General features: G+C 41.9%; 1 protein-coding gene across 10 annotated transcripts in view; it reads left to right on the top strand.

The window, feature by feature from the left end:
* The window catches only part of AKT1 (AKT serine/threonine kinase 1), a 79,569-nt gene that overhangs the window by 37,571 nt on the left and 20,252 nt on the right, over nt 1-21,746 (top strand). For all 10 annotated transcript variants that reach the window (XM_068400153.1, XM_068400150.1, XM_068400149.1 and 7 more), the window contains 8 exons: nt 2,211-2,339; nt 8,939-9,050; nt 11,838-11,985; nt 13,799-13,930; nt 14,097-14,162; nt 15,842-15,910; nt 16,638-16,763; nt 18,072-18,200. In XM_068400153.1, the coding sequence (XP_068256254.1) occupies nt 2,211-2,339; nt 8,939-9,050; nt 11,838-11,985; nt 13,799-13,930; nt 14,097-14,162; nt 15,842-15,910; nt 16,638-16,763; nt 18,072-18,200 (911 nt within the window). The remainder of the gene's footprint in view (nt 1-2,210; nt 2,340-8,938; nt 9,051-11,837; nt 11,986-13,798; nt 13,931-14,096; nt 14,163-15,841; nt 15,911-16,637; nt 16,764-18,071; nt 18,201-21,746) is intronic.

The following is a 21,746-nucleotide window of genomic DNA, read 5'->3' as shown; positions in this document are numbered from 1 at the left end:
TAATAGTAATGAGATTGGAGTAATCTCACTGATCTGGGCTGAGTTGGACTGATAATTTAAATGTGAAAGGCTTCATAATCTCCTGCTGATCCCAGAAAGTTTGCGGCTTTTAATTAAGGTCAGAATTAAAAAGATGACGACAACAAAACCTTCTACATTTACTGCCTTGCTTATAAATGTTAAGCCATGCCAGCTATAGGTGAGTTCTTCTGAAATGCCTAAAGCGACAATGACATTTTTGTAAACCCCTTATAGGTTAGTATAACACTTGCAGCTGTAACAGATGTATCTAAAGAAAGACTGAGAAGGTTTGTGCTCATTCCTTTTCCTCTCATCTTCCTTGCCCCATGCCCTGTTTCATCAGTGCAAATGGATGTTTTCTGCAGGCATGGCCGCTGTTGGAAATATAGCTCTGTGTGATGCTCTCCTCCGCTTTGGTAACTCTTAGTTTTTTGCTTTAGATGAGAAAATTAAAAGCCTAACGAGGGCTAAACAGGTGAAAGCATTAGCCAGGGGTGCACATGCCCATGGCCGTGTGGCGTGGGCATTGGGATTGCATGTGCTTCTGTGTGCGGGAGAGAAAAGTATGAGTCTGAATGGAGAAGAAATGACACAGCTGATGCCTGAAGCAGGTTGAAACTGCACTGCAGAAGGAGAGGAGGTCTGTGGGGAGAGGAAGGAGGCAAAGCAGCTGCAGGGGAGTTCCTGGGGCAGGGTGCACCTCTCTGGGAGAGAAACTACTGGCGAAGGAGAGCCGAGCAGCAGGAAGAGAGGGTGTGAGTGGAGCCTGGGAGAATGGGAGAGCAGCAGAAGGTTGCCAGAGCCAATAAATCTGGGGAGGCTTTTCTTGCTGCTCTCGGTGGTGGTTTGAAGAGCTCGCCAGCAAATGAAACTGTGGGCACTGGGTACCAGCTGCTGCAGGGGCGGGCTCATGGGGTGAGCAGGTGTGCTCCTGCTGCGGCAGACCAGAAAGAAGCTTGGCTCCTAGTCTGCTCCATCATCCTCTCCCTGATGTTGAACAAACAAGTGAGACACCATACTGGAGGGAGGAGGGTATAGCTGCTGCCCAGCTGTGCGTGCTTTGTAGTGACCGCTTCAGTGCTTATAAAATTTTTTAAATTAGTTGTTGGAGTGACCAGAGTTGGAGAAGTGTGGCTGGTACACTGATTTGAATAGCACCTTGAGTGAGGCTTTTGTGATTTGTCCAAATAGAAACATTACTGCAGGATCTTGTAGGACCTAGAAGCCCAGCTTGACACCTATTCGAGGCTCTGGAGAGGCTGCCTGAGAAAATGATAACGTGGACAATGAGCAAGGGGGGAAACTGAGGCACACATTGACAGTGTTACCCAGAAGAGTCACAGGTGGAATCTCTATTTTCCTTTCCTGAAGCCCAGTTGAGTAAATCCAGTAAATAACTGAGGTTTTGATCAACTCTTTACTTTTTATTCTACTGCTAGAGATTTTGAGCATGGCTGTATGCAGTTAAGTGACTATTACCTGTGCAGGTTACTCGGATGAGCAGTAGTATGGTGTAAGCAAGCGCTGTTTTCTCTGACAAAGAAAGGTGCAATATCTTTCAGAATAGATGTTTGTTTTCTTCTTTGTGGTGCCTATACATCATCCAGTGTTTTCCCCTTCATATTGTGATATATCATCTCATGTTTCATGCTTGAGATGTTATGAGAGGAGTGAGTGATGTTATGTAACTTAAGCAGAGAATTATCTTCTTATATTCTAGAAGTGACTGTTGGTTTGATAAAGCAGTTGACTAATTAGTAAATTACCCATTGTTGTTTAAAATACTTGCGCTGCAAAATGTAAATGAAAAAAATTTCTCCACTTGTCAGTATGAAAAATGACAGTAGCAAAAATAATACATAGGACATCTGCTCTGATTTTTTTAAAATTTAAAATGCATTTAAGGCAGATGTTGCAGAATTTGAATGGGAAGCGGAGTAGATGGAAGAACAAAACATAGCTGTTTACCTTTTATGAAGTCCCAATTTATGGTTAACATCGCTCGCAATATCTGACTCAGTGCCTGTATTTTTCCCCTGTTTGTATCAGAATGAACTGAATGTTCTTAAAACTGCTGCTATGTCAGGATGACACATGGTTTCAATATTAAAAAAAAAAAAATTATTGGTGAATCAGTATTTTGGGGTGTTTTCTGATGTTCTCTCCCATTGCCCATCTTTTCTTTCCAGGAGAATACATAAAAACATGGAGGCCACGGTATTTTCTTTTAAAGAACGATGGCACATTCATTGGCTACAAGGAGCGACCGCAGGATGTCGACCAGCGGGAATCACCTTTAAATAACTTCTCAGTAGCTCGTAAGTGTTTTTACATGCTCCCTCATCCAGTTTGGGGGTTGATGTCTTCTTGTAATCATAGCGCCAGTAAGTTGCATCAGTAACATTCAAATCTGCCCAGACAAGTGCACGTAAACGCTAAATGTGTTTATTTGATTAAAAAACCCTTCTATTTCTTCAGTAATGACTGTGATGTGGAGGTTTGGTACTTAGCTTTTTTTTCAGTTTTCAACTAATTTACCATTTCTGGTTGTAGAATAAAACAGGTTTATTTGTTAATGTTTTGTATGTCTGTTATTCAGCAAGTTGCTTTACAGTGAAAATTAACCCAGGCACGTGTCTCGGTACTTGGCAGGTAGGCACAGCTGAGGCGTTTCAGCCTCTGTTCTGCCACCAGATCTGGATTCAAGTGGCATTGACATAGGTCAAAGTTATATGATTGTTAGCATAAGAGACCATGGAGTGAGCACCACTTTTAATGAAAGACACTCAGTTTTTCTTAATTTTGAACACAAAACCATATTTCTTCTATTAGAGCCAACAAAAAGGTTTGGAAATCATAACATCTCCTAACCTCTGCATTCTGTCCTATGCAAACATTTCCGACTTTGCTCAGGTGTTGCAGCACAGGGTGTGATGGAAGACTCTGAAGATGATTTCATTTTCTTGCTCATGTTTTTAACCTTTCTTTGTATACTGCCAGCTTTTCTCCCATTCTTGATCTTTCCTGTCTTATAATCTGCCTCTGTCTCGTTCCACCATTTAAAAATAGATCATTGTGGCACCTGTTAATAACAGTGATCTGTTCCGTGTTCCTGGTGACTAGTGGAAGTGAAGTTCTGCAGAGAGAAGGGTAGGGGCTTTCCCTCTTTGTTACAGGGTAGCTTGAAATATATGGGGTTCATCTTTATAGTTGACCTTTAAGTAGGCAGATTTATTTTGGAACACCCTGGGCCCAGAAGAGGGCTGGGCAGCACTAGGAATTAATGCAAATGTTCATTTTTTTCCACTGGTAGCAACATATACCTGTTCTGACTGATGATGGAAATAAATAATGGACATGCTGTTGCCTGGTGCCTCTGTGCAGGATGCCAAGAGTGCTTTGGGGTTTTTTTGTCTTCTTTGGGAGAGGAAATTGTTGTAGTGTTTTCATTTTGGTAACGACGTGGTACTTTCCTCTTTAGACTAGTGTCTCCTTATGGATCAAGAAGGTAAAGAAAAGCAGCAGAAAGCCACTAATTCATAAATTAGTTCAGTACTTGGTTTATAGCCAGAGGCTTTTAACAAATGCACTTTTTGCAGAACACTCCATCCTGTTGCTGCTAACTGCATTACTTACGATAATTATTTGCTACAGCTCAGTGCTAAGGAGTAAAAAAGGATGTGTCCATTGCCTTCTGTTTATCCAAGTTGCCTCCAAAAAGTGTTACCTTAAATCAGTTTTCACAATAGGAGTATGGTGCGCTTTTTTGGTAGATTGAGCCCCTCAGTCCTGGAATTTACAGACAAGTTTGTTACCATGGTATCAGAGCATGGTCAAAAAGATGTGACGCATATAGAGTAAGGTGTAGCCCCCGTAAGAGGGATTGCGGGGACGGCGGTGGGTGGGAGGATGTTCCTAGCAGTGGCTCTTGCCTGGTGAACCAGTGGCAGGTTGCAAAGCCCTTGATGATTATGGGGAGGCCTCCTTGCTGGGAGACGTTATTGTGGTTTTGGGCTCACTAAGGCAGCTGTTGCCCCACCAGGATTTAATTTCTCATGTAGGCACTGGCATGCAGTGCTGCCAGCACCTGGTGTGCGGTTCCCTTCTGGGTACCCTCCACTCTTATATCATTTGGATGTGTTCTGCACCACAAGTTTTCCCTTTGAACCTGCTTGCCTGGTACTTTCATTTGGGTTAACCTGTTGAGGTAGTGTGAGTGAACTCCAGCTGCCTCTGGAGGAAGGCTCAGGCCCAGGACACAGCCTCGCGCCGCAGAGGCAGCCTGCAGAAGCCTCCTGCCAGTGAAATGTGGAGAGAATTTAGCTTAAATGTTTTGTAAGAATTCATCCTCTTTTTTTTTTTTTTTGAGACACCATGATAGTCCTGACTTCTTTGTTAATTAGTGAACTAGATTTTTTATTTTTTTTTTTTTTAATGAGATGGCAGGCTGTCCCTGTCAGTCTGTTCGTTGGAAGTGGCCCCATGTTTCTGATTAAAATCTTTACCCTCTTCTACTGTAAAATAATGCAGGGGTTTTTATCTTGGCAAGTAAAAGGTTTTTCATTGCTAGGGGACTCTTCTTACTTGTAGTGTAAAATACATATTACGTGATTTTGTCAACCCATGAGAGGTAGGAAATATTCAATTCAGGAGAAAACGGTGAAAGAAGATAACATCTAATGATGATTTGTCTTTTTCCTTAACAGATATGAAGAAACTATTAGCAATAAATACAGAGTGTGCTTTCCATGTGCTTAACAATCTCTTCTTTCTCCTACATTAGCCTTTTCCTTTCAGTCTGTGAGGGTTTTGATCGTACATCTTTGAAAACTTATTTATAAGGCCCTCCATGGGTAAAGAGAGGCTCACTTTTTTATTTAAGTACCTTTTTCTCCACTAATTTTCCATTTAAAATAGCCATGTCTATGTTTGTAATTTAGTGATATGTTTAAGGAGTTTAGTTTCCCTGGAAGTTACCTGTTGGTGATTTATTTAAAAAAAACCCAAACAAACACAAAACCAAACAAACAAAAACAACAAAGCAAAACTTCTGAAAGATGGTCCCTGAGCATTTAACTGTGATTTTTGAGTTATATTTGTGTTCATGTTCTGTACTTCACCACTATTAAGATAGAAGGAATAAAAAAGCCTGTACCTAAATAGTTCTGTTCCAGAGACCCTGCAGATAAATAACCAATAGAGCCTGTGTTGTAAATCTGCGAGATAAGTAGCCTTCATACCGATTGTAATCTCGGATTATCATGTATGTCTGCTTATTAGGTTATAAGCCTTTAAAACCATATAGCTGAGAAGAGCAGTATATTATGCAAAACCACATGGAGAGAGAGGCTATTCCTGTTAGAAAGAAGGGATTATTTCTCCGACTGTCAAAAAGGAGGGTGGGCTGTGGTGGTTACGTTGCATAGGTGAAAACACAAATGCTCAACAGTATGAGTGCTCGTTTTGGGACAGGACTGTGTCTGCAGTCAAGCGTTTATCTCAGGGCACGGGATGAACAGATAGGGGACAGGTTTTCTGTGTCTGCTGTTACTAGGGGCCACCTTAATCCAGGTCTGTGACTTGGGGCTCCCAGCTCCCTGGCTTTTGCCATGCTGAGCGGTTTGGGGGCGAATTTATCCAGTGGTGCTACCTGAAAAGGAGCACTTCAACATAATATTCCTGTTTGCCTTTCCAGAGTTTTATTTATTCATCATTCTTCTTGCCTGATTTACTTTTTTTTGTTCTCCCCCCACCCCCAAAGAAACCAAAGCAGGAATGGGAAGGATTCTGCCTTGACATTATTGTTTTAAAGTGTGATGTCATTATATAGGGAGAAGAGTTTGACACTTTCATCGCAAGTAGTCTGCCTTTTAGTTTAAGTGCTGGGGAAGCAAATATTGTGACATTTTAGAAAGTCACTGGGATAATACTAAGTGTCTTTCAAATACAAAATGGTAATTTACATTTGAATGCCTTGGTGTCTATTCCTGTTAGGAACAATTTCTCTGTCCTCCTTATTTTAAAAGACCAAATGCCAGGAAAGAATCAAGAGGTTCTTTAGAGCAATTTAAACCATTTTTAACAGGCTGCTGTTTATAGTAGTTACTTTGTTGCAAATGAGGAATACTAACATTGGCCTGTTTGACAGAAAAACCTGTCTTCAAAGTGGGTAAGTGACCCTCAGCCCCTATTTGAAATGTGAATGTTTTTATAGCAGAACCCCCAAACGTGCCATGAATCAGACCTAATATTATACAGCACCTGTGTCTGTGCTCTGCTGTAGTGGTGCATGTTGCGGTACATGATTATAGAAGGCAAGTTTGGTGCTTCTCTGGCTTGCCAACTACATTAAAGAGCACAAAGCCAGTTTCAAAAGTAAGAAAAAAACCTACTGCTTCATCGTTCTGTTGATAAAATCCATGCGATTGTCGTATATGGGGAGAACTAAGTGGTAGCTTTAAACTTTCTGAAACCTATGTGGTACAGCACTTTGGTAAAGCAATTTGAAAATAAAGCCTTCTGTATTTCTTGATATGTGCTGTTATGATTGAGCAGGGTAATTAGACAGCATATTGTTCACTAAACAAAACACTTCTATGTGACATACTTGAATTATAGTGGTTATTAACTGACAAATCTCTATTATTCATCTTGCTGTATGCCTTAAAGATTGCTGGATCAGCAAGCTTAACAAATATCAATGGGCAGTGCTGATTTAGGGGGGAAAGTGGTGATGCTTAATTGGTCCCCTTCTATGACAGAAAATGCCTTGTGTGGTTTATTACGCTGGAATTAAATGGTTAAAGTTTAGTGTTCATGTCTAGTTTAAATATCTCTGCTGCTACTTCAGAATACTTAATCTGAGGAACTAAATGTGAATTTAAAGGCTGTTTTAAAAAAGTAAGCAAAACCTTTCGGTTTATTTCTTCCTCGTGTTGCGTTCTGGATAAGTAAAGGAGAACAGCTCGGGATTTGCATGAGGTTAGAAAGAGCCTGATTTTCTTCTTCAAGTCTTTAGCCAAATTCGGTATCTGATAGGGCTGCATTGTATAGGCTCATAGAGGAGAACCCCAGCCTTCATCTGGTCACGTTAGGGAGACAAACATGGGAGGCAGAACAAACAAACAGCAAAAAAAAGAAGAGCAGCTCAGCTAAGGTGCATGATCCAGGAGCAGGAATGAGATCTCTTGAGTTGAATTTATTGGAACCGAGCTTACCGGGCTGCTCCAGCTCGTGCAGTTGTGTTCAACCTTTACTGCCATTCTGCAAAAGAGGATGTGGAGGTAGCTGGGAGGCTAAACACGGCGCTCTGCAAGCATGGCTGCATCGCCCCGTTGAAGTTCTTTAATCTCAGTGAATGAAGGAGTGCCGTTTATCACACTAAAACCTTTTCATGACTCATTAATAAACTTTCTTTTATCTAATTGCAGTGCTTTAGTAGGATGCAGTATAACCTCAGCGTGCTATTAAAGAAAAATTAGATTTTCTTGTCATGAAAAATGCAAAGTTATTCATTGAAAAGCTTATAATTCCAGTCGCAAATGAGGCATGAAATATATTGCCAAAAATACGGCACCCAAAAACACTGGCGGTAAATATTTTATCTTGGTGCTAATTAAGAGCTTGAATTTAAAACTGAGCATTCTAAATTTTCACAATAATAAAATTAACGTAACGATACCAGTGTAGCCTTAGTAACGTGCACTGTTACTCTGGCTGGATTCTGTCCCCGACTTGCACATTGCTGATAGTAGAGGATGTTCATAGCTCTAGTAGTAAGCTGAAATTTCTCCTTGTTTTCATAGTGCCTTTTTATTTACTTGGAAGTTGATTTAGAACCTGAAGACCAAATAATAGCGAGCTTGTGGTTTCAATAACTGCAAGGAAAAGTGTTCAGTGTAAGGAAAAAAAAAAAAGTTATCCCTTCCCCTGCTCACTTAGTTTCTTAATTTTACTTTCCTTTAACAGGAGCTGTTCAATTAGCATTAGAGTTTCTATTAATATAAATCTGAAAAATGTGGTGTTTTGGCTTCTGTTGTTATTGCATTGATTTTCTCTTTTTTCAGAGCCTCTCATTTAGTATAGCTAGCACACCTTTAATCAGGTGCCTGTTTCAGGCCCAAATTTGAAGGACAAATACTTGTAACATCCTGTGAAGCTTAAAATAGTAGGTGTGATTTTAAAAAAAAAAAATAATGCTCACCTTGAGAGAGGGCATTTTTATGAAGTGATGTTTTTGCATGTGGCTGTACTTCTGTAGTCTTTTTGGGTTGTGCTTAAATACTGGCAGTGATGGAAGCTGTTAGCTGCGTGTCCGTACAGCGTCCGACTCTGCGGCAGCTGTCCCGGAGGCATTTTGAATGGGGTCTTTTCCGGGGGTGCCTCTGCAGTTTGATGTTCCCTCTAGTGTTTGAGGACTGGAAATGCTGAGTCTAATCTTCATCAGGTCGCTGCAAAATAACCAAACACGTTCTCTAGCAACTCCTTGAAAGCCAAGGACGGGGTTTTATGTCGGAGGAAATCAAAGGGAGGCAATGTGGGGGTTTGGCTTTAGTTTCAGTGGATGTAATTGCTGCATTATCAGCTGACTTTGTCCGTGTGCTCTGCTCTGGATGACCTTTGGAGTGTAGGACCTGAGTCTGAATGGCTTCTGTGTCATCACACCACATTTCTTCTTACCTTTCTGGGCAGACCAAACGTGGAGCCTGTCTAAGCAAAATTTGATTGCCTAGATGACTATCTCCCAAGCTATTTATTGGTTTCATCAGCACAGTAAATTGTCTCAAGTCTCCAAAAGTAGTACTTACAGAGATTTCTATGGCTGATTAATCGCAACAGTTTGCTAGATAAAAATAAAGACAAATGATTATTTAAACCTGCTTATGTACCATGACTCTTTCTTCCTTGATTGTGGTAGAGTGCCAGCTGATGAAGACAGAACGACCTAAACCAAACACATTTATCATTAGATGCCTCCAGTGGACCACAGTAATTGAAAGAACATTTCATGTGGAGACTCCAGAGGAGCGGTATGTCTCATTCATATTTAATACATAAACTACTTGCAAAAGCAGATGCAAGTGTTCAGCATTAATAGCGAGTCCTTTGCTGAAACTCTTATTTATCAGATGATGTATGTCTGGACTGAAAAGCGACAAATAATTTTTGAGTGCCTCAGTTTTGGTGTGTGCTCCAGTATAAAAGATACCTTAAAGGGTGTTTCAGAGAGTGGATTTTGAGTAGTATTTGTAAATGAAACATTGCTAGGTTGGGTATCCAAAACGGACAGGTGCAGGTGTGTACCAGCACACAGGTAGTTATTTCTGGAACCTCAGGGTTCATTTCTCACTGGAAATGTTGTGGTATATGAAATGAAGGGTTTCTGACCTGGGAGTTTCTGGAAGGATGAGTGCAAGTGAAACAGAGATTCAGGCAAAGTTAAGTTGTATCAAAATACCAACCTTGTCTTTTTAGACGTCCTTGTTTTTAAAGGAAAAAAAGATAGTCGTATCATCGCTGATTGCTAATGTTTTATGCAAAACAGATAATAAAGGTGATAGTTATCTGCTGCAGGTGCAGATTTCTGTTTCAGCTGTTAGGAAACAAAGCTAAGAGCATGCATCCTGTGCTCTCATCATTGGAGAATTGATCTCTTACCTCCCAAGAGAACAGTTTTCCAGCACAGCTATTCTACAACTATAGAGTATTTAAATATTTACTTGCTCTTCAGGAACCGAGCTTAAATTATGCCGGTACCATTGCCCTAAGGGAAGGAGTATTTTAAAACCCTTGTCCTCCTTAGATATGATACTGGCACATGTTTTTTTTAAGATCAGCAAATTGTACCTAAGATTGTTTGCTTTTTTCTTTCGTAGCCTTTGCATGCACTGATTTAAAGAATGTTCCTGTTTGTTGCTTTTGATTCTATTACAATGATCAGAAAAAGGTGAAATTAAATTAAAAGCAAAAAAAATATAAACTGATCCTTTTTTCTTTTAGTAGCTTTGTGGTCAGTGACCCTAAAGGGAGTGAATAACAGTTTCCACTTGGGGGAAGATTGTGTTTCAGTCTTGTTTTGTTCCCTCCTAGCCAATTAAGTCAGCTTTGTGACACTTCAGGGCTTGGAGTGTTAGTCACCTCTGTTGTGTACGCTTGAGACATAAAAGCTGAGGGTGAAATTCTGGTTTCCCAGAAATCAAAGATATTCACTTCAGGAGGGCCGAGACCTCAACCAAGTCAGTAACAAATCTCAACAGAGATGTGACGGTAGATATGCCTTTAGCTTTCTGTATGCCTTTAAAACCAACATTTGTTTTTTGAAAGAGATGGAGAGATAAAAATACAGAAGAAAAAGTTCTTTTTGTAGTAGTTCTGAATATGAAAAATGACTAGTAAATAAAGGAATGTGTTTGTGATGGTGAATGAAGTAGTCTGGTGGGAGCATAGGGAGAATGTTTGGAATGCTTAGCATTACCTTGCTGCCCCAGACAGGGCTGGGTAGTGCACGTTCAGATAAAATCCAAAATAAAAAATGCACAGGCCGGGAAAGACCTTATGTGTAATCGGTGCAGTTTTTATTAGAATCTTGTGCTGGGTACTTTTTCCCATGGACTTTGCTTCCTCTGGGGAATGATTTGCCTCTTCCACCCATCACAAACTGAAATTCATGTGTTCAGATATGATTTTTTTTTTTTAATAATTTCATAGAACCAGTGAAAAATTTGACATTGATTAGGATGACATGGCTTCGCTGCAGATTGTGCATGTTGTTCATCATTGTCTCCTGTTCCTGCTGTACTAGCAAAGTATTTTACCTGGGGTGTCCTTACAAGAAGAATTTAGCCAGTGCCCCAAAAATACCAACTAAACCACTACATCCTGTTCCCTACAGGTACAAAAGATAGTAAAACATGGTAAATTCATATACTCCACTGAACATTTCTTCAGCCCCTGTATATCTTAATGCCCATCCCAAAACCCTGTAAGCCCTTAAGAGTTGTAGGCTTTGTGTTCAATAAATTTGCAGTGAAATCAAGTGAAGGCAAAAAACTTTCACTTTAGTAGTTCCTAAAGGTGTGAAATTTCCCAAAGGACACTGGAGTGGAAGTGGTCTCCATAGGAGTTGGAGGGGTCAGTATTAGAGCACCTACTGCTGAAACAGCTGTGGAACCTTTATCGTAACCAAGACCTGTGCCTAAGATAAAATGTCACTTCATTTGCTGACATTCGGCTAAATTTACACAGGAATAGTTGTAGTTCTGTCATTGTCTTTACAACAGAGGAATAATCTAAGTATCCTGGGCTTTAATATCTTCTCCTAGAACACTCCTTGCCATTAAAATTCAGGATATGTGTGCGAAGAGGTGGCGTAGTGCCCCCAGCAGTTGGGTATATGTGTTTTGGTGCCCCATAGGAATGGAGGAGCTGTGTTTAATTGCTTTGTGCTGCGTGGGAGCCTTTTGCTTTTTGGTTTTGGAAAGTCTGGTTTTGTTACGTAAATCTCTGTATCACCAGGTCATACTTTGAGCTGCTGACTGAATGCCTGTTAGAAATTCTGTTGTCTGAAAAGCCTTATATTGTATCCAGACTGGGAGGACTTCAGTTGTCTGTTGTTTCTAGGATGATTAATAAATACATGCATTAAAAGTGCTGTTAAAAATGCATTTTTACAGTGCTTGAAAATGCATGTAATTCATTGTATGTTTCATTGATTCATCAGAGAGCGTTAGTTGCTCTGTATTCCTTGGTGACCCTTGCCGTGGCAGACAGTAATCTAAAGTCACAGATAACGAATGTCTTTGCTTATATTTTGCCAGGGAAGAATGGACAAAAGCCATCCAAACAGTAGCAGACAGCCTCAAGAAACAAGAGGAAGAAATGATGGATTTTAGATCTGGTTCTCCTAGTGATAATTCAGGTGCTGAAGAAATGGAAGTTTCTATGACAAAGCCAAAACACAAAGTGGTAAGTGAGCCTAGCAGGAATAACAATATTTTTTAGGTCTTCTCGAATGTAGACAAGAAATAGCCATCAAGACACATGTATTCCCATAACAATTACACAGTTGGTTGTGGGTGCAGCTTCTGGAGGAAACAATTGTCTGAGCTGAGCACGTACCAGGCAAAGCCTGACTGAGTCCACCAGATTCTGAGTTCAGATGTCCTTGCTGTATGGCTTTCAAAGCCAGCTCAGGTCTGGAATTGGTTTGCCTATTTTCCTGTGGTACAGAGCCTGAAATCATAGCTCCTGCTGGACTGGATGATGGTGTAAACTCTTTGCAGGCTGGCGCAAAGATATTCCGGTGGATTTGCAGGATTTAGGGTGGGTCCAGATTAATTGCTCCGGATTAAGGGTTTAGGTTTACTCCTAGACAGCTGCTGTGGTGTCTGTCCATAGTGTTCCTAGAGCTCGGGTTTTTGCATCAGGCACAGCATTGTCTGTATGCACAGGGCTGGCTCAGTAATGGCCTTCCATGAAAGGGGCATGTGCCAGGGGAGATCTTTGCCCTGTGGAGCCCTTTTAGGTATCTGTCTTCAACCTCCGTTCACTTCTTTCTATCCCCTTGTGGTCTCCTGTTTGGGTTTCTGTTTTCCAAACTGTTCCCATTTGCTCTAGTAAGATAATTGATAGAATCTTCTCCCATGCAAATGCTAGGTCTGTGGATTGTACCAAGGCACTTCTTTGTGTCCTTGTCTCACCATTGTCATCCCCACTTACTTTCATTAGTTTATTTCACTTTTGGGAAAACAGATGAAGTTTTTAAAGAAAAAAGATAGCCATCCACCGGTGTCATCACTAAGTATGTGTGCCAGCCTTGTGTCATGTCAGTTGTTTTAGACTGATGTGGGTGGCTACTTACATGTCACTCTGAATTATAGCTGCCATTAGGCTTCTGTGTCCTTGACTGAACAGATACTGCTCTTGCCAAGTGGCTCTTCACAGAAATGCAAGAACCACCTCGCTGGTCAAATATACACGTTCTTCTGAGACAGTGACTCTCTCACGTGTTAGTGAGGATAACCAAAATGATTATTGGGGTCCTGGCATCAACTGTATTGAACAATCAGCAGAAAGTCTCTTCCTCAGCCAGCTCTAGGAAAGAATATGGAGGAAGTTTGCTATTGGGAGCATCTTGAAATTTTTCCCCAACCAAGGCTGCAGTGTAAGTGTTACTGTTGCCATGTTGGCAATGGTCATTGCTATGACAGTACAGAGACTATCCTCGGCCTGCAACAGATTCTGATTTTCCCCAGCATTTTTCCTAATGGTGAAACAAATAAGAGCAAGTGGCTAATCTGTGAGGCAGTCCTTTTGTCTGTGGATTTGGTGCTGTTTAATGAAGCACAAGAAAGCTTGTCCCCTAGAGAGGTGGGGCACATCAGAAAAAAAGGTATGGGTTTAATCCCTGGAATCAGAGCACCATGTGCCTCTTAGTGAATGTCTGCACTGACAAAGTGGTTGAAATGTCTATGTATTAATAATAATCTCTTGAGTGGTATTTGCACAATGGAGTGTTGAGTCATGTGAAAGAGCGTTCTGTTAATGGAAAGCTTATGTTTTTCCCTAAATAGTTTGATTGATTATCTTGGGAAGTGCACTGGTATTCATTTTTATGGAAGAATCATTTCTGCTCTTGAATTCTACTAAGCAAAAGGATTAAAAAAACCACATATGCAACATATGCCATGTATTCTTGCGTGAATAAGAAATTCTACCTGAGAATTATGTACTTGTTAGTTCATGTAATTCAGTTCTTTTTTATCTATATCATTAACAGACCATGAACGAGTTTGAATACCTTAAACTACTGGGAAAAGGCACTTTTGGAAAGGTCATTTTAGTTAAAGAAAAAGCAACTGGACGGTATTATGCTATGAAAATTCTGAAGAAGGAAGTTATTGTAGCAAAGGTGAGTAGGTGGGAAACTTGGGAATGTGGATCACCCTTGATACAGCCTTTGGGAAAGTCATACCAAGGATTCTCTGAGTGCTTGTAAATAATTGCTCTGTTAGTGTTTGAAATGGATCCCTGATCTGGGGAATCACTTTGCTGATTTCCTTCTGCTTGTGTTTCAGGATGAAGTAGCGCACACGCTGACAGAAAACCGTGTTTTACAGAACTCGCGGCATCCGTTCTTAACAGTAAGCATTTCTCCCTCTTCTGAGTGTAACTTGACATTATGACAACCAAGACTTTTCCTTATTTTTTTGTTATTTGTATAATACATCCGAGATCTGTGTTTTCAGAGCAACTGTGTATTTTTGTACTCTTCCAGTTTTGGGAAGCACAAATTAAAATGCTTTTTTAAGTCGTCTGATTCTTGCAGAGCAGGTCCTCAGTACCTCTTGAAGACAGTGTTTCAGGGTGTGGTTTGACTTTATGGCTCACCCATTTAATGGCTTGCTATCTCTGAGGGAAGTATCTGCTTTCCTTGTCCTCCAAATGCTTGGTCTCCTCTTTGTAGAAGAGATCAGGGTGACCCTGATCTTGTGACAAACAAGTTCAGGAAGACATAGCTGGGGAAAAACCCTTTAATTTTGTCTTTCTTTGTTGTTTTTTTAAGCTCTCAGTAGCAGCTCACTGTGGAATCAGAGCACTGGTAATGCCAGCCAAAGGATAGTGGTGGGAGTGTGTGGGATGGGATAGGGAAGAGCAGGACCATGCTTTATCCGCTGCTTTCCTTTTGGATTTGCTTCGCTGTAAAATCAAACCATACTCTCAGTTTAGAACTCCCAACACCAGCAGTGTGGGTTGAGTTCAGATACCCAAGTTCCACCTCAAGATTTTGTTTCTAGTGTTTATTGCAAGTTGGCTCTGAATTGTTTCCAACCACTTAAGCCCTCTAGGAGACCTGTGTAGGATCCCAGTTGTTTCCTTTGCCCAGGTACACGAGGGCTTAGCTGGAATTTAGACTTCTAAGCATGGCCTCTGGAAGTAAATATTGGCTGTATTGGGTATAATCAGTAAATGTTTGTTGACATGACTAAAACCTGATCCTCTCTCTCTGCAAAAATATGACTGGCTTAAAAATGTCACCCCAAGTAATGAAGACGATGATATCATATGCGGTATTTTCTTTTTAATGCTCTCATAAACCCAAATATCTAAAACAAGGGCTGTCTTGAGAAGTCGGCTACAAGACTGGGTTATGACCAAGAAACGTAAGACTGTGGCAAACAAGTAGATGTTACTCTTGCCACAGGAATACATGTGACAGGACTGTACAAAGGCACCTTGTGGTGCTCCATCACACCCTCCATCCGGTCTGTTTTTGTGAATTGCTCACAAATTGATATCGACAGCGTTGCTCAATCCTCTGGCAGGCTGTCAACGGGGAGCAGTTGCAGGCAGCAGGGCAGAGACCAGGGGGCTGGCGTGTGTAAATATATGTGTTTCATATAAGAAGGCTTGTAGCCAGTGCGGTAAAACCTTGTGCACTGGGGTTTGGTTGTGGCCTCTTGTCTGTGAGCTGAGACTGTGGGAGCTTGTGGCCTGGGGAGGAAGCTTCAGAGTCACTGTCGGTATGTTTTGTGTCACTGTTAGTGGGCCAGGACTTTGTTTCACAGCATTATAGGCATTACTGATAGCTTCTGCAAGGGACTGTTTTAATGTTTTATTAAATATATTTAATGAAGTAAGTTGGTGGTGGATCAGTCCTCAGCTGCAACAGGAAAGTGTAAGTATTATGTAAGAACCAGGGACAAAAAGTCCACTAAAATAGAAAATTTCATGTCTATTTGTTTCTGAAAAATCTATTAAAAATGCTTTTATAACTGTGAGTGTGATCTGTCTTCTAAATTTTGGTTTAAATCTGTTCCAGGCTTTAAAGTATTCCTTTCAGACACATGATCGCTTGTGTTTTGTTATGGAGTATGCTAATGGAGGGGAGGTAAGGGAAATGTAATAATGTTTAATACTTTAGGATTTTCCTGTACTACTACTAATTCTGCTTGACATTATTTAGCAAATGTCCATGTTTGCAATTCTAATTAAACAAAGTTGTCCTGATTAAACAGAGCTGTTTGCAGGTTTAACTAATATTAAGAATTAAGGCTCTTAATTTTCTTAACTTCATGTTTGGAGAATAGAGGGTTGAGTGTAGGTTCATATTTTACATGACAGCAACATATTGTAATCTGACATTTAGTAGTTCAAGAGGGCAAGGTTGCTTTCTAGTTGCTCTTCAGACAGCTTTTAACACTTACTAATGAATACTGTGAGCAAGTGTTACATTGGAGGGGGAACTAGAAACATCGCAAACCACAGTTAGTTAAGAAGGAAAAGTTGGAATATCAGCATGTCTCTAAGTCATGCATTAAGCTGTAGTTTTGATATATAATTGTAGTTCAATCAAAATGTGTTTTTCTAATTTTCTGTGCATACAAGAATGTGCAGCACACAAACTGGTTATCAGTGTACATCTGTGAATATGAGATATAATTGTCTAGTCATTTAATGTATGATGCTTTTTAACACATTTGGCAACACAGCTGGGTGAGGATGGGAAGGGGTTTTGTCTTAGGTAATGCTGCATTCCAAGCAGGATGGCCTGCGAAGTGTGAGACATAACTCAGAAACATGTACAATCTAAAGGCAACAAATTATTGTTCTTGTAGTTGTTTTTCCATCTGTCAAGAGAGCGTGTCTTTTCTGAAGACCGGGCTCGGTTTTATGGAGCTGAGATTGTGTCAGCACTGGATTACCTGCATTCAGAGAAGAATGTGGTTTATAGAGATTTGAAGGTATGTAGAAAAATAATTTCATAGGCTTTTTGGTTTTGGGCTTTTTGTTTGTTAGTCACAAAAGCAAATGAGCCTGAACTATAAGCAAGCCTTTCCTGACTGAACTTTAACGTAACAGTTATTGCAGCTGTTGGACTTTACAGGATGTCTAAACACTTTCATAGTCTTAAGAGGTTGTATAATGCATTTATCAGGACCCTGGCAGTGTTTCAGAGAATATGAAGGGGTACTGAGCTACTTGGGTTTCATATTCACTTGCTTGTTTATGTTCTAAGAAACCTTGCTGGCTCTTCTACATGGTGGAACATAATCCTGGGCTCTTCATCCCAGGTCTTACAAGACAGATGCAAATTCATACTGTGTGGATGTCGTGCTTCCTTGCCATGTGCTGCGCAGCACTGTCTTCATAGGACCTTCTTGCAGTTAGAACATTCAGTAAGCTTCAACTTGCTTATTTGTTTGCAGAGAAGAAAAAAAAAAACCAACCAAACAAGAAATCTCAGGGCAAACAAACTTAGGAAATTCTTGAGGAAAATGTAACAATAGCCTTTTTTTCTTTCCTGAGAAGTGTTTTCAGGAGAGGATGAGGGATACTGGTAGTTCATTTAGGAGCAATATAAAATGAAGCGTGCTATGTAATGTTTTCAGGCTACGTCAAAGTCATTTTGGGATTCCTGCTGGGATTTTGTCCTCCATATGGTCATGATTCCTTTGAAAGTGCACTTTATTTAATACACAGTGGAAACTGTCCTGAAATCTGGATGGCTTTATCAAAAATGAATGGCGTAGGCTAGGATGGATACCAAGTGCTGAGTAAATGTATAAAGTGATTCTCACGTAAAGGGTCTCTTTGGAAGTGGTTCCTTAGCCTTGCATTTGATTTTTGTTTCATTTTCTGTCCTTTACTGGTATAGAATATTTCATAAAATCACGTAGAGTAAAAGCAGGGGTGAAGTTGTGAGAGGGGGAATACTTAATATATTTTTAAAAGATCTGGTGTTCTATTGGTGATAATATTGTAGCAGCATAAATACAATGTCTGCATTCTGTGTTCTTTCTGTTTATATGATCACTGTCCTGCAGATTACCCAAAGACTGCAGATTAGTTACCTAACATTCCCTAAAGAACTAAGGAAAGTGATATAAATGTATATTTACATCACACGTGCTTTGGCAGCTACCATGGTTCTGACCCCAGTGAGAACGAGGTTGAAAACTGATCTGCAGAAATTAATCTCTTTCATTGACTTGCTCAGAAGCAGTGTAAGTTATACATAATAATGTCTTTCATTTGGATTTTCTTCTCAGTTAGAAAATCTTATGCTGGATAAAGACGGACACATAAAAATAACAGACTTTGGACTATGTAAAGAAGGCATAAAGGATGGAGCAACAATGAAGACTTTCTGTGGCACTCCAGAGTATCTTGCACCAGAGGTATGTTTATGTTGGCTGTTGTACTAAGTTACATCCTTAAATGCCATCCGTGATAGCAGTAGTGATACTGAATAATTCCTGTGCCATAATGTGTTCATACAGTAACTACTGCTATATAACAACACGTACTGAGAATCCTTTCTTTACCTGGCTGAACACAGTAACTTAAGGCATAGGGGGCAATGGCAATGCCTGGCACAGCAGATGCGTCTCCTCTGTGGCTACCCCGCCTTCCCAGGTGCCCTTGTGTAATAGGTATGAGGCTCTGCATGTAGAACCAAACAATGACGAGGACAATGGTTCATCTAGCTTGGAGGTGTCATCAAGGTTAAGTTGGCCTACGCCCTGCATCAAAACTGATTCCATAAAGAGAAAAAGACAGGTCATTGTTGTGGGAGACTCCCTTCTGAAGGGAGGAACAGAAAGCCCGATATGCAGACCGGACCCACCTCCCAGGGAAGTCTGCTGCCTCCCTGGGGCCTGGGTTAAAGATGTGAAGAGGAAGCTTCCTACCCTGGTACAGCCCTCAGATTATTATCCATTATTGATCTTTCAGGTAGGCAGCGATGAAGTTGCTACAAGAAGTCCAAGGGCAGTCAAGAGAGACTTCAGGGCCTTGGGACGACTGGTTAAGGGGTCAGCAGCACACGTAGTGTTCTCCTTTATCCCTCCAGTTGCAGGGAATGATGAGGGAAGAAACAAGAAGAGCCAGGAGATCAGCACCTGGCTCCGAGCCTGGTGTCACCGGCAGAATTCGAGGTTTTTTTTGATCGTGGGTCAGCCTACATGACACCAGGCCTGCTGGCCGTAGGTGGGGTACGCCTGTCTCAAAGGGGGAAAAGGATCTTTGCACAGGAGTTAGGAGGGCTCATCAAAAGAGCTTTAAACTAGATTTGAAGGGGGAAAGGGGTAAAACCAGGCTCACTAGGGATAAGTCTGGGGGTGGCACGCCAATGTTTGTGAGACAGTGTGCTAGCGAGGTCCTTTGGTCTACTGTCTCAGTGGGGGCAGGGGATGGAGAGCTATGCGACAGTAAAGACACAAGGATTATTGATGGGTTAGAAACTGCGGAAGTGCCTGAGAACGGTCATGTAGGAATTAGGGCTTCTCACCTCAAAAAAGGTGGTGGGATCAATAGCCCAAATGAAGTGCATCTACACCAATACACACAGCATGGGCAACAAACAGAAGGAGCTGGAAGCCATTGCGCAGCAGGAAAACTATGATATAGTTGCCATCACAGAAGCATGGTGGGATGACTCCCACAACTGGAGTGCTGCAGTGGATGGTTATAAACTCTTCAGAAGGGATAGGCAAGGTAGGAGAGGCGGTGGGATGGCCCTGTATGTTAGGGATTATTTTGACTGTCTAGAACTTGGTGATGGTGACAATAGGATTGAGTGTTAATGGGTAAGAATCAGGGGGAAGGCCAACGAGGCAGATGTCATGGTGGAAGACTTCTATAGACCACCCAATGAAGATGAAGAGGGAGATTAAATATTCTATAAGCAGCTGCGAGAAGTCTCACGATCGCTAGCCCTTGTTCTTGTGGGGGACTTAAACCTACCGAATGTCTGCTGGAAATACAATACAGCAGAGAGGGAACAGTCTAAGATGTTCTTGGTGCGTGTGGAGGATAACTTCCTGACACAGTTGGTGAGTGAGCCAACTAGGGAAGGCGCCCTGCTGGACCTGTTGTTTGTGAACAGAGAAGGATGTGTGGGTGATGTGATGGTTGGAGGCCATCTTGGGCATAGCAGTCACGAAATGATAAGAGTTTTCGATTCTTGGAGAAGTAAGGAAGGGGGTTAGCAGAACTGCCACCTTGGACTTTCGGAGGGCAGACTTTGGCCTGGTTAGGAGCCTGGTGGACAGAGTCCCTTGGGGGTCAGTCCTGAAGAGCAAAGGAGTCCAGGAAGGCTGGTCACTCTTCAAGAAGGAAGTCTTAAAGACGCAGGATCAGGCTGTTCCCATGTGCCGAAAGATGAGCCGTTGGGGAAGACCAGCCTGGCTGAACAGAGAGCTTTGGCTGGAACTCAGGAAAAAAAGGAGAATTTATGATCTTTGGGAGAAGGGGCAGGCGACTCAGGAGGACTACAAAGATGTCGTGAGGCTATGCAGGGAGAAAATGAGAAGGGCCAGAGCCCAACTAGAACTTAATCTGGCTTCTGCTGTAAAAGACAAAAATGTTTCTATAAATACATTAGCAACAAAAGGAGGACTAAGGAGAATCACCATCCTTTATTGGATGTGGGGGGAAACATAGTGTCAAAGGATGAGGAAGAGGCTGAGGTGCTTAATACCTTCTTTGCCTCAGTCTTTAGTAGTAAAACCAGTTGTTCTCTGAGTACCCAGCCCCCTGAGCTGGAGGACGGGGACGGGGAGCAGAACGAAGCCCCCATAATCCAAGGTGAAATGGTTAGTGACCTGCTACACCACTTAGACACACACAAGTCTATGGGGCTGGATAGGATCAACCTAAGGGTTCTGAGGAAGCTGGCAGAAGTGCTCACCAAGCCACTTTCCATCATTTATCATCAGTCCTGACTAACCAGGGAGGTCCCAGGTGACTGGAGGTTAGCAAATGTGACACCCATCTACAAGAAGGGCCAGAAGGAGGATCTGGGGAACTACAGTCTGACCTCAGTGCCAGGGAAGGTTATGAAGCATATCGTCTTGAGTGCCATCCTGTGGCACGTACAGGACAACCAGGCGATCAGGCCCAGTCAGTATGGGTTTATGAAACGCAGGTCCTGCTTGACTAACCTTATCTCCTTCAATGACAAGGTTACCTGCTTAAGTGGATGAGGGAAAGGCTGTGGATGTTGTCTACCTAGACTTCAGTAAAGTCTTTGACACCATTTCCCACAGCAGTCTCCTGGAGAAACTGTCTGCTCATGGCTTGGACAGGTATACACTTCTCTGGGGAAAAAAAAATGGCTGGATGGCCAGGCCCAAAGAGTTGTGGTGAATGGAGTTAAATCCAGTTGGTGGCCGGTCACAAGTGGTGTTCCCCAGGGCTCAGTGTTGGGGCCAGTTCTCTTTAATGTCTTTATCAATGATCTGGACGAGGGGATCGAGTGCACCCTCAGTAAGTTCACAGACGACACCAAGTTGGGCAGGAGTGTTGATCTGCTTGAAGGTAGGAAGGCTCTGCAGAGGGACCTCAACAGGCTGGATCGATGGGCTGAGGCGTATTGTATGAGGTTCAACGAGTCAGGTCCTGCACTTGGATCACAACAACCCCATGCACCGCTACAGGCTTGGGGAAGAGTGGCTGGAAAGCTGCCTGGCGGAAAAGGACCTGGGGGTGTTGATTGATGGCTGGCTGAATATAAGCCAGCAGTGTGCCCAGGTGGCCAAGAAGGCCAACAGCATCCTGGCTTGTATCAGAAATAGTGTGGCCAGCAGGGCAAGGGAAGTGATTGTCCCCCTGTACTCGGCACTGGTGAGGCCGCACCTTGAATATTGTGTTCAGTTTTGGGCCACTCACTACAAGAAAGACATTGAGGTGCTGGAGCGAGTCCAGAGGAGGGCAACGAAGCT

This window comes from Nyctibius grandis, chromosome 4 (genome assembly GCF_013368605.1).
Source record: "Nyctibius grandis isolate bNycGra1 chromosome 4, bNycGra1.pri, whole genome shotgun sequence".
Taxonomy (NCBI): Eukaryota; Metazoa; Chordata; class Aves; order Nyctibiiformes; family Nyctibiidae; genus Nyctibius; species Nyctibius grandis.
Note: the sequence above shows the minus strand (reverse complement) of the source record. Positions and strands in the feature narration are given on the sequence as shown.